Genomic DNA, 18,131 nt, shown 5'->3' on the forward strand with positions numbered 1-18,131 from the left:
AAAACAAGATAGGCTTGGTTATTTGTTATATTGTTTATCATTTATTGTGATAAGTTTCATATCTAAAGATTTTGATTCATTGTCATGACAAAGTCCAACTAATGATGGTTTTAAACCCTGTAAGCCATCCATATTGTTGAGGTTTTTACCATTTTTCTCCACAGGTTGTTCAATCAAGGTGTATCAATAAATACACTTCTGCACCTTCATAATTAGAAAATATGATTGAATGCAATTTCAGTGACACAAATTATGCTTCTTTATGTGGCTGCTGTCCTAAAGAAGCGTACTACAAATGGGAATGCTTTTCCAAGATGAGTGTTTGTGTTGGAGGGGCTGCTGTGTAATGAAGCCACAGGCATACAGTTATCTTAAAAAAAGTAAAAAATAACATCACTTTTATTATTATCACAATAGTACTACAAAGTATCATGATAAAACTTTAAGTCCATATCATCCAACTCTACAAGATTAGTTGTTTTGGAAACTGAAAGGAAACCTTTATTGGAGAATTCAGCTCACACGGCGTTGTGGAGAACTTTTGTTAAACTGAGAAAAAAGCAGATTCCATTAGAGCCTCTACAATTATAGTATTGTCCATTTCTGATATATGAAGCTGACAAACAGGAAGAATGTCATAAAGTGCTAATGGCACGACAATCCTCCCACCATCGTGGAAAGTAAATACAGACTGTTATAGTCGAGGACAAGAAGACACATATTACAGCTAATGAGAGGCAGTGAGGCTGTCGGATGTGGGAATGTCAGGGTGGTTAAAAACTGACCAGCTGCCAGATTTTCAACCTTTTCCAAGCACTTTTAAGATTTTTTGGTTAGAAAGGCTGCAGGCTTAGTAAAAACAGAGGCATGAGTCATAAAAGAGGTGGTGGGGTGGGGGGGTCTCATTAGTGCAGGAATGTGGGCCAACTGATGGGGAAGATGCAGAGGGTGAAGTGCGTGTTCACCCCTCTGTTAGGACCAAGCAGATCCTGATCCACGTTGAGCAAAAAGCAGCAGGTTGACAAACACAACAGCCACAAGAAAATAAGGTGAATCTGCGTGACACTGTGGCTTCATGCTGCTGGCTGCACTGCTCAGACACTGCACAGCTTTCATATTCCAGAAAGTTTGACTTTGCAGCCTTTACATTGTTGGATTTTCCCGTAGACAGCAGCAAGTTATCAGAATGAATCAAAATGATCCTTCAGACCAGCTAGTTCCTCATTCTGTCAAGTCACATGTACCAGTAAGCGTATCTAATTATCCCAAATCTCATGCCAAGCTGACCTACCAGCATGAGAACGGGCAAAACAGTTAAGATTTTCAATAATTAAGGATGCAGAGTATTTAACGCATGCTTTGAGCTTTGACCTCTAAAGTGCAGTCAAGTTTTAGGTCAAAAAGCACACAGCTCAACCGGCACAGTGAGAGGGGTAGAGCCTGCATGCTGCAGAGAGCCATATTAGATCAGCCACAGAAACGTTTGACAGCTAACACGCCCTGACAAGCTACAAGGTGAAACCCAGAATTGTTCAAAACACACTGCATGACAGGAGTTTCTGTCAGATGCAGCCTGTTCTATCAGCAGCCATGTTCACGTACCCTGTGATGTCGTCTCTCGGCCTGCTGAGATCTGTCTATCTATCTGCTCTATCTGTCTGTCCATCGATAGAGCAATAATTTGATTGCACAATAATGACAAAGAAAAAAGCCAGTTCTAAATCAAATCCAGATGAAACAAATTTAAAGTGCCTTAAAGTGCATAATAACCAGTCCTCAACTCTAGCACTTTAGTAAAAGTGTTAATGCTCATGGTAATAAAAAAAGCCAAACTAAACAACTGGAATTAGCACCAGGCTGTTAAATAGCCAAAGACAAAGTTTATCAAGCTCTTATTGCTTTTGAAAGCAAACATCTACATTCCAGCTGAGTCTGTTTATGTCTCCAGATAGTCTGAAGCTTTCACCGTGCAGAACGGCTCTAAAACATAATGACCTCGCTCTGACATGAAGCGGCCTAAAGATTTGTCAAGGTTCAACTTAAAGGGACAGTTCAGAGTTTTTGAGGTGAACTCCTGTAACAGTGTCTTTGACTCTAGGAGACGGATGTCACAATGCAGGGATGAGTTTGTTGAAAAGGTGAAACAGCTAAAATGAAAAATGTTAATAAGACTGATCAGCTGATCAGGCTGATTGAATAAAGCCTCAACATGTATAACTTTGGTTATTAACAGACGATTTCCAAATAACACATCATTTTCAGGTTGACTTGTGTTCAGGAACTAAAATCAGAAGCTTTGTCTGACCAGTTAATTTTCTACCACTCATGGAAGATGTTACAATATGTCATCTTTCTATTACAGCTAACAGAATGATTACTATGAACACCGCAGAATTTCAGTTCAATAAAACACCAAACCATCCTCTTGAGTCTCATTGAAGAGCTTGGCAAAAACCTTTAAGCCAAACTATGGGTCTGTTTAAAACATGAAAATCTTATGCAATGCAGAGATAAATATAAATCAGTCAGCATGACTCCTTGATAAAATCCACACACTGTAATAATCCTATCATAAGCAAAAAAAAGGGACAGTTCCTTAATTAATAGTGTGTGTTTGGTGACCTCAATTATGAGAGGAATGGCTGATGCTGCCAATGCCTTTTCCCCAGATGATGTCTTCAAAGAGATGTTTATTAGATCTGGCACAAAGCTGTGCAGCTCTCCGCTGCTACGGATACACACGTTATAATCCACTCCTAAAGTGGAAATACAATATTTCATTTAAACCATCAAATAAACACATCAAGCAACCTCATGAATATTTTAGTTTCCTCAAAAGTTGGTATGTTTCTGTCTGTCCCACTGGTGTATATCTATAAAGTGGTTTGGGTAAAGCTCCACAGAACTTCAGTTTGTCAGGTGTTTTTTCCAATCAATAAATGTTGTCAGTGGAAAAGAGGAACTTGATCATACATTTTGCAAAGTTTGCAAAGTTTACCTTATTAACAGATTGGTCAGAAAAACATAAAAACAAACAAAAGAAAAACAAATGCAACAAAATGAAGACAGCTATGGTTTTCCAAATTAACCGCCTGAAATTGGAAGTTGATGAAATAGACACCAGACAAGGTAGGGATAATAGTGAAAAAATAAAAATGATACATGTTTGCTCTGACAAGTAAACATCTAGAAACTGAAATGTTTCCCAGTTGGCTAACCCTACCCTAACCAAAGCAATGGAGGCATGCTGCTTATTTAGACATGCCTTGGTGTTTGTATTATTATTCCTACAAACTGTGTTTTAATATCCTCAGCCTAGTCAATAAAATGAAACAAAAGCTGGTGACTGTGGACAGACTCTGCTAAACCTGCTATGACTTCAGACCACTGATGGGTATTTATGAAGACATGGTTTATACAATTCAACTTTTAAATTTCTTTTTCTAAATTCAGACAAGCTAGAGGTTTTTGTGTTTAGACCGGACTATTGTAGGAACTCAGCCCTGACCTATTTGTTTGCTCTGAAGGACATTCCTTTGGCCTCCACACCTACACAGTGGTAGTTTGAAGTTATGTCTGGCTGGCACATGTAGATTTAGATTTCAGACAGAATAAACTTCCTTTCAACCTGTGCGACACCCTAAAATTGGGAAGATCCTTGCCTAAAGTAATGCAGACAAACTAGTTAATGGAGCAGGTCATCCAGGGCTCATTACCGATTTTCCATAATTATGGTACATAAGTGATGAAAAGGTGGATGAGCAAAAAATGTTCTTTGCATTATATTTCAGTCATTTTCAATCATTTAAACCTCCAACACATCTCATAATTTCAGGAAACCAAAATTATGAGATGTGGTGTTTTAGCAGTGTTTGTTAAACAAACAGTGGTGTCATAAGGAAAACCACTTCAGTGGAAATGTGCAGCCATAACAGATAATCAATCTATCACAGATGTTAACCTTTAACCTCTCATCATACCGTTGATGTCAGAATGGTTTACAGTGTTTAAGCTTCAAGACACAAACATCAACCAAAACCCAAAAGAATGTGCATCACAGACAAATTGTAAGCATGAGGGAACTGAAACACTGTGTGTGTTCACACATGGATGTTATTATGTTTTATGGAGATATACAGTGGCAGCCATCTTAATAACAAATGGGATAAAGGTACATGTTTCCCTGCACTTTGGACTGGGTCAACGCAGGTCTCGCATTAGCCAGGAGAGGGCGCTGCTGCAAGAACTCAGCTAATAAAGTATAGATTACAGTGTAGTGTAAATGCTAATTTTTCTAAGATTTTCTTGAAGTTATACATTAGCTACATAATTTTAGCATGTGGGTTCTGTTCGCTTTACAAGTTAAGCTTCTGATGGGCTTTTACACTTGTTTTCTTGTAGAATTGCTTTAAATCCATCCATCCGTCCACGCTTAATCCCTAATGGGATCACGAACGGTGCTGGTCAAAGGGCGAGATTTGGGGTCACCCTGGACAGGTCACCAGTCCATTGCATGGCAACAGGACAGGACAAACAGTCAGGCATGCACACACCCACACATAAGGAGAATTTAGAGAACTCAATCAACCCAGCAGTCTCTTTTTCTGGACTGCAGGAGGAAGCCAGAGTACCCAGAGAGAACACACATATGCACAGGGAGAACATGCAAACTCCATGTAGAGAACTGAACCCAGGGCCTTCTTGCTGCAAGTGAAGTGCTACCAACTGCAGCATGGCCAGTAGACTTTAACTCAGGAGTGTCAAACTCATTTTCATTTCAGGTCATATCAAGATCACCAATGTCCTCAAAGGGCCTTTTGTGACAGATTGTATTGGTAAAACTACCCATTAAACTGTTTAAATATTAATAAATAGTGTTCTCTGCATTCAATGAGTAAAAAGTATAAAGTTAAATAACATTAAATATCTATTCTCATAGATGTAATTTGACCACGTACAATTAAAAAGTGCTTTGATTTGATTAATAAAATAATATTTAACAAAACAACTGTTATATTTATGTGGCCCTCTTTAGCCTACACTGTCAACCCAAATTAGGAGTCATTACTAAAACTGTGCATGGTAAGTCATTGCCCTGGGATGGTCTAGTTTTTACAAAATCAAAACCAAACACATCAAGCTCTGTTTCCATAAAGTCTTGTGTCCAAAATAATCCATTACTAAAGAACTCAAGGTTTCAAAACTGTAATTGACTCAACCACAACTCATGTTTATCAGGAATTACGACTCATATTTGTTAGAATTACTCAATGCAATTTTTTTTTATGTAACAGTAACATTTTAAAGCTTTCACCATGTTAAATACTTTAAATATTAATACAAAACTATTAATAGGAGGGTGTTTCTGAGTCTAAGAGCCCAAAAATGAGACTCAGCTTCTGGCAGGCCCTCAGCTATTCCACAACAACTTCCTCCTCAGTAACACTTCTCAGGCTGGCCGGATGAAGATCTGACGTTGGGGGACAGAAACCTTCATGATTCACTAACAAGATCCCAATGTCCATTTGGACAAAAGACTCAGGAAAATATACAACTTTTGCAAGGGAAAAGCCACAGCTTTCTATCATTTGGGCTTTTGTTCATGTGAACTTCAGGTTTAATTGTGTATATGTAGTATTAATCAATTTTGTTTTGTAACCAGGTTGCTATGTACTGCAGACTTCTGCCCAGGTCCCCCTTGAAAATGAGATTTAGATCTCAATGGGGTTTACCTGGTTAAATAAAGGAAATAAAAAATAAAAATAAAAAAAATAACAGAATGCTCAGAATCTTATACATACATCTATACGATGAAGGTCAGCTACAGTTCTGTGCAGAGGGTCTTTATTAGACTAAGTTGAAATCAAGCAAATTTACCTAATGATAATCATGTAGTTACTACATAACTATAACTACAGGTCCTGTGCCTGCAAAGTGACTAAATAGTTCATGTTTTCTAAATAATGAGAACTGAAGTTCTACACTGCTTCCTAGTTTTGCATCCATAAAATCAGAGCTACAGTGGAATGATTTACATCATTCATGTGTTGGAGAAGACAATTGTAAAAAATTCAGACTCTACGTGTACAAAGCTAATCAAGATACTTTATCCCAAAGACTTGCAGTTACAACTGAATTAAAAAGTGGTTCTACAAAGGACTGACCAAGAGGGTCTGAATACCAACGAACGTCCAACTTTTCAGAAATGTATTTGTGGAAGAAAATTAAAACCATACATTTCCTCATACTTCACAATTCTGTACTACATTGTGTTTTAGCTTTACTTCACAATCACAACAAAATACAATGAAGCTGTTTGACAATACATAAAAAATCATTTAAAGGTTATGAATACGTTTGTAAGGCATGCCTGACGTTTTTTCAAGGTGTGCAGGTTTTTTCTACGAAACACCTTGTGCCTAAAATGCTCCTATATAATTACAACCTCTAAATGTTTGCTGAGAGATTTTAATGTTTGCTTTCCTGTACCCAGTTAGATTAGCTCCACAGTAACTTTCCAAAATGGTTTATTTTGAATGTTTAAAAACTCCTTCCAGGTTGAATTGGATGGTACGGGCATTTCAGGGTGACATAATCCTGGATTATTAGTGATTTTAAGATTCTCTGCAAATTTTGGCACATGCCTAATTAGGACTATGTTTATTATATTGCGTATATTAGCACTGAAGGCTAATATACGCAATATAATATGCTTTATGCTTTGCAATTCCCTTTGCAAAGCATAAAGTCCACATCCACTTCCACAGGTCAGGTATACTGAGCATGCTTCCAGACTCCACTTGTCTGATTTCAGGCTTTAGATCAGACACAGAGAACTGAGTTTCCATCCATCCCTTAGACATTAATGACCAGCGCTCACTCAGAGGCAGTCATGTTTATCCACAACAAAGTGGGAAAATCATTTTATTCTGCAGGGGGAAAGGACAAACAAGCTGATGACAAGCAGTTTAAACCTCAAACTGCTCAGCACTACAGCTGTGACTCCTGCTACTGTCTTTCTGAGGATCAAACTTTTTTTGCTGAACTGCATTGAGGCTGATTTAACCTCCATGATTAGTTCTTAAGAAGACATCTGCTGACAGCCACTCCATGCAGTATACAGTCCATGCTTTCTCCCTTCTGGCTGTGTGTTTTTGGAGCTGAATCAGGATGAGGGACAGTGAGGGGTTACTGCAGTCCAGCAGCTGAACAAACATGGCCAGCCTGATATTGCACTAACCCCACTGAGTGCCATCTCTGCTGGCAATGGGCCTGCGCACAGTGGAGGTACGATTATGTATCTGTGTGACACAAAAGCTCTCACTAAGGGATTTTCTCGAAACACAAGAAAAGACACAAACAAAAAACATCTGCTAGGCTTAAGCAGAAAGTGTACAGGTGCGGAGATGCTCAGTCACTTTGACACTGAGGGGACGGGAAGGGGTGGGGGGTGAAGAAACCTGTGTTCAGTTTGCAAACATGCAACCAGGCGTGCTGGCTCTAAAATAAAAGCGCCGTCTTACCTTGTTCTGTGAGGACGCGTCCTTACACAACACCAGCAGACAGGCCAACAAGTTGGTGAGTCTCCACATTTTCTCAGGGCAACTAAACACGAAGTGCAGAAATCCAGAGCGGAAGTCGCAGCGATCAGTCCCAGGGCTGGAGCGGTGCGTCTATCTGAACTCCATCTCCGCTTCATGCAGGTGACGGGCTTCAGGAGCACAGCGCGGATCTCTGCATGCCACTGGGCCGCGCTTTGAGGTCTGCCTTCATCCGAGCGCACCATCCATCATCCGGTGTCCTCCACAGATGGGAGGGCTCTGATACACACACCCACACGCACTCACGCAAACACACACACACGCACTCACACCGTACGCTCAGAGTACGCGCAACAGGCAAAGTTAGAAACTCAAGACAAAATGGTGTTAATGCGGTTTGAATTAGTTACGGCTATGTAGGCAGTACCCACGATGCCGCGCTGTAGCCACAGCTAATTAATTTATCATTGATAAAGTTAAGAAAAAATACTAATGCTTTAAGACTCCAGCTAAAAAGATATTTGGCGCCATCACCTGGCCAGTTCATAGAATACCAAGACCTGTTCGACCCTCTCTTTTTATTAAATTTCTGCTCCACGTTAGGAAGAAACTCTGACAGATTATAAAACTTCACCAACAGATATGTTTTCATTTTGTCATGGTGTCTAGCTAATGAAAACTTCAAACTCTGTCCCCCCCCCCATAAAATGTAAATAATACATTACAATACGACAGTATTATAAATACAGAAATGTTTTCTTATGGCCATATTACAGTCTAATCTTGAGTAAGACTGCAAACTTAAGCAGACCGTCACTGTCACCGACCATGAAGAAGAAAACATTTACAGTATACCATTAAATATTCATTTCAATAGCAAGAAATATTCACTGTTATTATTATTGCTAATATTATCACAATCGTGTTAAACAAAAATCAAGTCACTACATCAATTTGACATAAACAAACTTATTTGTCTATTTCCAATGCGGTCTAAAGAACTAGTTATTCCAGCCAGCACTAGAATGTACAAACAAAGCCCTGAAAGTCAAGGGAGGTACTGTCATAAATCTGAGCAATTATTATCCATCCGTCCGTCCGTCCATTTTGCTTAACTCCAGCAGTCAATGGGCGAGAGGCAGGGTGCAATCACAGCAACATCTATAAATGAAAAACATTAAAATAATAAGCACTCGCATTCAATTTCAAAAACTACACAACCATGACAAAAATAAGTGCTTTAGAGGCAAAAACTGACAATGTCCGATCATGCCACACCCTCCCCTTCATCTGCTTCTCTTTCGATCAGAGGGGGTGGGACACCAGCACGTGCCACTGGTCAGAATTATTCAATGAATACAAAAATATGTTTTCTAAAGTTCAGATGAGCTGAAGTCTACTTAAGCAGCATGGGCTTGCCTCCCTGCTGCATTGATGCAGTAATTCATGCCTCACTTTCAATGACATGACACAAAAATGTTCTTTACAGAAAGTATCAATAACAAACATCTTTGAATTCTGATAGAAATATAAACTGGCCATCAGAGAACAAGCAGCATCCAAATGGTACAAATTCATTTATCAGACAAAGAGAATGTTAACATAAAAAGAACCATGTGGGGACCAATAGAAGAGCAGAAGTCCTGCAATGTCCTCACAGGTCCGTCACACTACAGCATTTGTCAGTAAGGTAACCATGGTGACTTGGAAATTTCTGACCAATCACACAAAAAGTTGTCAGGCACATTATAAGATAATTATCCTTCTTTTGTAAGGTGCCACAGTGGGACTTGACCATTCCATAACACAAAATCTGCTCTGAGAGTTTCCACTAATGGATTCTGGTGATACTCCACTCCGGCTCTGGATTCAACAGTAGCTTTTGATACCAATGATCAGCTCAAGTCTGGAGCATGTGGGTGGAAATCTGTCATGGTTTCAGTCACACCTCACTGAGATGTTTTAGTGGTATTCTCTGTTATCTGAGTACAGACTCTGATACACTATCCTGGGGTGTACTACAGGGCTCTATTCTTGGATATGCCATTTGGAGCCATTTAAAAAAACACTGAATCTTTTTTTGAGATGATTGCCAGGTCTATTTACTCTTGAAAAGCAGGACACACTCCTAGGACCCTCACTAAATGTCTGGTAAAGTTTTCTGAATTTTCATAAAAATAAGACAAAGGTAATTTGGTTTGGGCCAAATGGCTGCCCATAGGACACCAAATTTTAACTTTTTATCTTTGGCACCCAGTGGGAAAACCCTGATAACAAATCTAGAAGTAAAAATTAACCCTCTCCTGAAAATGAACAGCCAAGTGAACTCAGGTGTGAATCTTGTTTTTAGCAGTTGAAGCAGCAAAGCTTAAATCTGCTGTTATCTCACAGGAGAATGGAGACAGTAATCCATGCTTTTATCACGTCTTGGCTTGTTAACTGTAATAGACTTCTTCCTGGTGTTTCCCAGTCTGCTGTTGCTCACTTACATCTGGTTCTGAAATGTTTTTGACAGATACCAGATAGTGAGAGCACAATATGCCAATTCTAGCCGAACTCCATTGATGTCCAGTTGATATAAGGGTTCCATCTAAAATTCTCTTATTTGTTTTTTTTTTTTTAATAAATTTGCTCCACTTTATCTCACTGAATTACTGCAGCCCAATTCACACCCCCAGGTCACCAGGTCAGATGCTTTTAAGAGTGTCTAAGGTTCACTGTAAATCCAGAAGTTATCCAGAGGTGAGCTGTTGCGGTGGTGGCTCTGACACTGTGGAATGGTTTGCCTCTACAAATTAGGCAGGATCCATCATGATTTTAAATCTTTTTTTTTTATTTTTTATTTCTGTGTTAATTTTTAAGTTCATTTATTTTAATTTCTGCTATTTGCAATATTTTACTTTGCTTGCTGTTCAACACTTTGATTAAGCTCATTATTTTAAGGTTCTTTATAAATAAATTTGACTGGCGGAATTTGAAAAAAAGTTGCTCTAAGTCTAAGAATATGAGAGAGAATATGCTTCATGGAGCATCAAGGATGCAAGTAAACTCTAACCACTTTCAAAGGATTTTAAAGTAAATGGAAGCAGCCATCTACTGCTGATCAAATGCAATGCATTTGATAATGTAGAAAACAATGTTGGGAGAAAACTTCACAAAGCATAACAACACAGACACTGGCTGTTGAGCAGGATGATAGAGGAATGATGGTTTGGAATTGTTTTGCAGCCACTTGTGAAGTCAAGCAGTTATTCAGTTGACCATGAACTCCTCTGGGTACCTGAAGTATTCTTGAGTCAAATGTGAAGCCATCTGTCTGACAGCTGCATCTTGGCCAAAATAAGGTCACCAACAGTACAATGATCTCAAACAGCAAACCTGGCTGAAAAAGAAAAGAAACAAGTCGTCGCTCTGAGTCAGTCAATGCCAGATCTCAACCTAATTGAAATGTTGGTGTGAGACCTTCAGAGTGATTTAGAAAATAATCTCTACAAACCAAAGATAACTTAATCAACATTGCCTCACAATACAATTCAGAGGCCTGACCCTCTCTTACCTTGAGCTCACTCCACGGGTTTTCTCTGGGGGACGATTTGTGTCTGGTGATGTATTTTTGATTTGGCCAACGCTCATCACCCATTTTTAGTTTATTTGCAATAATGTACTCAATCACTACAATTAATCATAAATCACAGAGAGCTGTGATTTACAGGATCCAGTTTTTTCAAGCTTAAGAGTTCATGAATAGCAGATCTTCATAGTCCATTAGAGGGAGAATAGTTGCCTTCTGACTTGGTAGGAGAAAATCTTTTTACATATTTGTGATGGTAGAACAGAAAAGGCTTTTTCCTGTCCTACCCCTGGTCAACTTGGCATAGACACAACAACGGTTGTCATGGAAAACCCTCTTTGCTGCAGCCCCCTGCAATGGAGACCACTGAAGATTGTTTCCCTGTGTGTGGTGGCAAAGATAAATATTGGTCCTTGTCCGTCCAGTGACAGAAGCAAATTTATCTTTGTGTCATATTTGTTCTCCAGAGGAATAGGAAGTATAGAACTAATGGTTCTATGGAACTATTATGGAACTATTTTCCATTAGTATAGAAAATACTAATGGGGAGTGCAGAAATTCTTATCAGCTAAAAAAAAAATAGTTACATTAGTTTTGAAAAGATTGTTAGATACACTGACACCTGTCCCATTGGTACATATTTTCTAAGGTGGGAAAAAGTTGGTTTCGTCAGTATAAATATAGTTAGTTAGATGTAGTGAAGCATCCAGCAAAGGATGTTACACATGGCCTACTGAAAAAAATCATAAAACATTCTTTCTATAAAAACGTTGACGCGAATTTGATACACAAAAGTTAAGACAAACAAAATGCTTTCGTCAGTTGTAGTCCATTATCTTCAAGTTAACAACTGGGATTTCGGTAGCCAAGTAGGACACTAAACTTCACTTCCCAGAATTCCCTCAGGGCGAAGGCAGCTGGCTGTCGCGTGCGCTGGTGTTGCTTTCCAGTTAAGCAGAAGAAACTAAAATAGGCCCAAAAAACCCTGAACGTGTACAAACAACTCGGCTAGTTTAAACTGGTTTCGCACAGAACAGGTTTTACATTTGTGTTGCAGTTCAAATGTAGAAGGTTGAGAAAAAAATGCTTTAATTCACCTGCGTTTACTTTGCTCAGCATACGCCTTTTCTAGTGAACTGAAAAGGTAAGGTCAGCTCTAATTATGTACAATTGAATTTACATTTCGGTTTTCTGAGTTAAAACTCGGTATTTTGATAAACACTTTGATTATTGCAAACTGAAAGGAATTATGTTCGCATTGCACGCGTGATATTTATTCTAACAATAAACCAAGCTTTTATTCGGCAAAAGCTACTTAAGTTCCCAGGTTACTGAACTCCGCCCTCCTTTCAGACCTCAAACGCACCATTCCTGGGTGTGTGTGTGGATCCAGTAATTCCCTGCTGACTGGAAACAGTTCGCTGAAAGGCATGGGACCGCGGTCCGAGCGGTGACGCAGCAAAGCTGAGGACAGCTTGTTTCACTTCATAGCAACATCAACGTTACTGTCACCCCTCAACCCCGCCATCATCCCCCTGCTGTGTGGTGGTGAGGGGCAACGCTGGGCTGACTCCGGATCAGCCCGTGCTGGAGGATGGAGATAGAGAAGAGGACGAATGGGTTCGACTACCCGGAGAGAAACGACGCCAAGTCAGCGAACGGTAGGCTAGCACCGCACCTCCATCCAAAACACATGGCTGCATGTTTGATGAGCCTCTGAGTGTGTCAGTGCTGCTGCTGCTGCTGCTGCTGGAAGCGTCTGCAAACTGTTGCTGAGGGAGACGAATGAATTAAATAATAAGCTGGATTCCTAGAACTAGTTTAGCGAGTGGGACGGAGTTTAGGTTTGCAAACTTACTCTTTCTGACCAAAGAGTAAAATTATAAGCAAAATTTGGTTTGTTACTCAAGAGGGAACGAATGAATTGGGGTTATTATTCCAAAGTGTGTGTGTGTGTGTTTACTTGCTTTTTGAGTTGTGTGTGTGTGTGTGTGTGTGTGTGTGTGTGTGTGTGTGTGTGATTGCTGGAGCTGCTGGGAACAGAGGTCGGAATGTTTTTATTTGGAGGTGGTCAGTCAGGCCCGAGGAGATCGTAAAAGGTGAACTTTTGAACTTGGAGAAGGCCCTGCAGCCATTAGCTTGTTAGTCTCCCAAATCCGGACAGAACGAGAACGGGTTGACATGGAGGAATGGGTTCTACCGGGGTTCTGCTGCATGCAGCTTCTCACATGGCCCTGGTCTACAGTTTGCAAGGAATATATATATATATATATAAACTGAATACAAAAAACCCCTCCTTTCTTCTCTGATTAATTGCGTCTTCATAGGATATTGTTCGGTGATATCGGCCTATTCCATACCCAAACTGAGCCTCACAGCACTTTGTAGCAGGCGCCAGTCCCATTTCGACTCCCCATACGGGGAACAAAATTTATCGTCACATCCAAGATTAAAAGTCTCCCAACCCCGGCTCCTCCTAAGTAATGGTGCCCTGGCGCCACTGAAGGTTCGCTGTGGATGTTGTAAAAAAAAAAAAAAAAAGTTTAAATAAAACATTGGAGGAAGCATTCAGTGTTCCTCCAGTGATTTTTGGGAAGTTGGTCATATACACGGGATTAATGAAGATAAAACTAATTGCCACGTTGACACGTTTTAATAGTTGTTGGAATATTACATTTTCTCTGATATTTTTAGCATTCTCTTGCACAATTAGTTTCTCTTTATGTTGGACATTCTTGAAAGATATGGAGTTTTATTAAACCATTTTTGAGGTCTGGAACAGTTTGGAAATATGTCTGTTTCCAAACTGAATTTACCCGTCATTAAAAAAATAACACTTTCTGTTTAAAAAGAGCTTTTTTACAATAATGTGTAATTCATGTAAAAATTAACATCAGAACTAAAGTTTTAACGCTGGTTAAACATTTTGTTTTCATTTAAATGACACAGGTCACAAGTAAATATCCACTCATTTCACTGCTTTTTCACCTATCAGTGTTTGAAATTGGCCCTGTGATCCCTCAGATTGAAGTGTGCTTCACCAAACAAATAGCTTCCACAGATGTTCTTTGTTCTTATGTCTACATAAAAACAAATGTGTAGCTACGTCACAAATTTAGCTTTAAGTAATCAGTGTAACATGTACAATGACCAGCCCAGATTTAAAAAGCCAAAGCATTATAGATTTTGATCTGTAGAGCTGGTGTAAGTTGGGCCACAAAACTGGTGAAATGGCCCTTTTCTGTTCAACAACATCAGGAACTGAATTCAGCATTCTGTTTTCTTATCATGGACCATGTAGATAAATGAAAATGTTGTGCACATTTATCAGAAATAATAAAACCTGTGCGGGAAAAAATTCCATCAAATTTGAGTCTGAAAAAGTATGGAAATTTTTAAATGGAAAATTTGTGGGAAATCTGATCATTAAATATGTTTTCATTTTTGACTAGTAGAGGAAAAGCATCTTTCTTTTTCTTCAGTTTTCTTAGTAACTAAGCTGTAAACAAATCCGTTTCAAATGAAGGAAATCTATTTGCAGACTTGTTGAAAACAAATAACCAAGCAAAAAAAAAAATATATTTTTTTTATTGTTCCTTCATTATGAACCTATTTATTTATATTACATGTGCTTCTTATTAATTTCTTGTCAATACTTACATTTCATTCTCAGCTTTATAATATATATTGTTGTGTATTATAATTGACAGAAAGAGAGAGATTTATTTGACGTAAGCTAATGTGGTTTGATTTTGTGAAAACAGAATTAGCTGATGTCTAGATTATTACTCACTCAACCCTGTCACTCCTTAACACAGTGAGGGTGTCTTAAGTGATCATTAATGCTCAGTATGAATGTTAACAAAAACAAAACAAAACTTTAGGGAAATATTCTAAAAGTACTTATTTTATATTTGGTTGTACATCTGTAGACAATTGTTGATTTTTTTTTTTCTTTCCTAATTTCATATAAGGTCACTAAAAACCCTAAAACTTGGTGGAGGGAGAACATTTTCTCCCTACAGATCACAGGAAAGCTTCTGCTTTTCTTTCTCTCTTATTAAATTGTATAAAACATTTGTAGTTTTCCAACTCTAAAGGTAGCGAGGCACTGAAGATGTCACCTTGGAAACCATTCTCATTTTTATCGCTGCCACCCCAGGACACAGATGCCTCCAGATGTTGAGGTCCAGCTGGAAGAGCCATTCCTGTCTGCTGAATAGCAATGTCCACTCCTCAGGCCTATTTACCATCATCCACTATTGTTCAGAAGAAACAAAAGCAGCTTAGAGCTCGGGGCAACTCCGACTCCACTCTGAGTCTCCACATAACCACATTTGGGAAACAGACCTAATTTCTATTGATCCCTTCAAACACAACACACGAGCTGCTCTGAAGTGTGCAGGTTTGGTGTGACTGAAGGCAGTGGAGGAGTAAAGCAGGACGTCAGGTTTGGTGTTTATGTGGATCTGATCCTGGGGGTTTGGGCGGCCTGGCATGAGCAGGGAGCGTAGGCTGAAAGAAAGTGCTTTGTCAGCCTCTGCTGTGGCTCCATGGAGCCGGTGAGGGGCTGTCCTGTCCCCCGGGAAGGGTAAGCAAGTGGAACAGGGACAGGATTTGACCCCCATAATGTCCCTTCTCCCTTTCCTTCTCCCCGCCCCCCACTGTGATGATTGAATGATGACCGGTACAGTAGAATGGGAGTGGGTTTCTTTTGCAGCTGATGCTGGTGGTGGTGGTGGTGGTGGGGGAGTAGGGGGTATTAAAAGGTGAGGGGGCAGATATAATCCATCATGTTGCGTTTCTTGTCTCTGTGTTTCTGCCACCAAAAGGCTTGTAGAATTGCAGCTTGATGTTTCAGAGGAATCAGAGGAGTGATTAGTTTGACACAAATCCAACAAGAGCGGTGTGCTGTGGAGCAAGTTCTAGAGAAGAGCCTGAACAAAACCTAAAACTCTGCAGAAAAAAAAAAATAACCGGCACAATGGCAGTGGTTCAGATATTTCTTTAACCAGGCTTGGAACCAGGCTATTTATGAGATGCGTGAAACACGCACAAATTCAAAACATCCTTTGGACAGACTTGTTTCTCATTTAAGGCTCCCAAACTCTGGAACCTTCTTCCCACAGACCAAAAAACTAAAGACAGACATTAACATCTTTATTGGAGCCCAAAAGCTTAAATCTGGGCAAATCTGTTTACATGGGGAAATGGAATGGATGTTCTTTTAACAGTTCTTTTAACATTCTGCTTTACAAATGTTAGTTTTCTCTTAGATTCTTCCTCTTTTCTTATCATTCTAAAGCCTCCTAGGCACAGGTGTTGGCAAGGCTGCTATAACTCTAAAAGCAATGCAGTGTATTTTAAGTGGTCTATTAAAAAAGAATTATCAAAAGTATTAGGTTATTTAAATAAAAAAGTACACAGAGTAATACTTCAGTATCACCAACCCATCTAGGTGGACAAATAATTTAGAGTATGTTCTGGGAAGATCTTAACAATGAACCAGAAATTGATATGACCCAACCTTAGATTTATTTACATGTCAGTAATTCTCACAACTTGCTCTAAAGCTCATGGTCCCACTGTACCTATTTATAAAATTATTAGTGGGGAGAATCAATAAAAAAATTGGTTGCTTCAATTGCTGCATCTGTATTTAATTACATTTTATTTGAAAACTATAAATTGACTAAATATGCAATATTTTCAACTCAAAAACCATTTTTGCTGCTGAATTGAATAAATAGAGACATGAACTCAACAACAAATATGTATAGTTTTTAATCTTTGCTTCCAGCATCAGATTGATGCAAATTGCTATTAGCTGTTCAGCTTTCCAGTGTTACAGGAAGCCCTGATCACTCATGGAACTTATTTGGAAAAAACTTTTTTTTTTTTTTTTAGAAATGTGGACTGTGGATGCCTCATCTGTGCTGTTGCACCAGCTTTAGCACTGAGATGCTATTTTAGGCTCAAATAGATTCACTGATAGACAAACTAATTTTAGCACAACTGGCACAAAATAAAAGTATTTTCCAGGGTCACATCAGATCGGTTTAGAAGCAGACATCAACCCCCGGTGGGGCAACAGAAGCATCTTTGTTTTCCATGGCAGCTATTTGCTGATGTCGCAAACATAAAAAAGATTCTGCCTGAACGTTTGTATGTTTAAAAAAAAAAAAAAAACAAGTGAAAAACTGTTGTATGCTAAAAACAAACAATTGTGTTAAAATCTTTAGTGCCTTAAAATGTATGTGATTAATCTAAATTCACTTGCCCAAAAATTATACTTTGAATTCAAAGAAAAGTAGACAGAGATGGAAGTTGTTTTTCAGAATTATATATTTACAAATTCCGATTGTTTTCTATAAATGTTTATACAGAAATGCTACTATCAATCCTGACATTGTTTTTAAGGAAGACCAGACATGTTTTACATTACACAGTTTAGAGATTTTAAAAAGTATGGAGTATGCAGTAATCAGCAGTAGAATGGTGGTGACTGTGTTCCTACTAGGACAACATCTGGTTTCTAAGGCGATAGCAAATCTGACCAGGTCATTCATGTATAGAAGAGTGTAAAGTTTGCAGTTGGGAAAACTTCTGAAACTTATTGGGTACAAATAAGTTAAGTTAATAAATTGTATGCTACATATTTTTTGTAGCTTACAAAATGGTGCATGGACATATCACTATACACATTGCCTTTATAAATCCGTGATGTTAGAACAGGAGCGTAACATTCAGTATCTAACATAATACTGTCAGGGGTTTGGAATTGTAGTTTTTTGCACAAGTCTTCATTCCCCATGTGGTAAATTACAGGCAAACTGCACCACAAGGTGCTTTTATGTCTCTCCCTACAGTGCTGGTTGTTTAAGTCTCCAAAATGTTGCACTTAGGGGTGCACTGATTGAAGTTTACTGGCTTTTTGCAGATTACCAAGCTTTAAAAAGCTTGACCTGCCGATACTGATTTATTTATTTTTGTCTGAAATATTGCTATGTATAGCAAGA

General features: G+C 38.9%; 1 protein-coding gene and 1 long non-coding RNA gene across 2 annotated transcripts in view; both read right to left on the bottom strand.

The window, feature by feature from the left end:
* The window catches only part of olfml2a (olfactomedin-like 2A), a 27,014-nt gene extending 19,152 nt beyond the window's left edge, over window positions 1-7,862 (bottom strand). Inside the window, exon 1 of the mRNA XM_007557747.2 lies at window positions 7,524-7,862. Within this exon, the coding sequence (XP_007557809.1) occupies window positions 7,524-7,592 (69 nt within the window). The 5' untranslated portion in view covers window positions 7,593-7,862. The remainder of the gene's footprint in view (window positions 1-7,523) is intronic.
* A 615-nt stretch (window positions 7,863-8,477) lies between these two features.
* LOC107836837 (uncharacterized) lies at window positions 8,478-11,556 on the bottom strand. The gene is made up of 3 exons (XR_001662804.1): window positions 11,098-11,556; window positions 10,822-10,923; window positions 8,478-8,702 (listed from the first exon to the last, which is right to left on the bottom strand). It is a non-coding gene; the product is annotated as an uncharacterized LOC107836837 (long non-coding RNA).
* Between the last annotated feature and the right edge of the window lie 6,575 nt (window positions 11,557-18,131).

The sequence above is a fragment of the Poecilia formosa genome, unplaced genomic scaffold (assembly GCF_000485575.1).
Source record: "Poecilia formosa unplaced genomic scaffold, Poecilia_formosa-5.1.2 Scaffold91, whole genome shotgun sequence".
NCBI lineage: Eukaryota > Metazoa > Chordata > Actinopteri > Cyprinodontiformes > Poeciliidae > Poecilia > Poecilia formosa.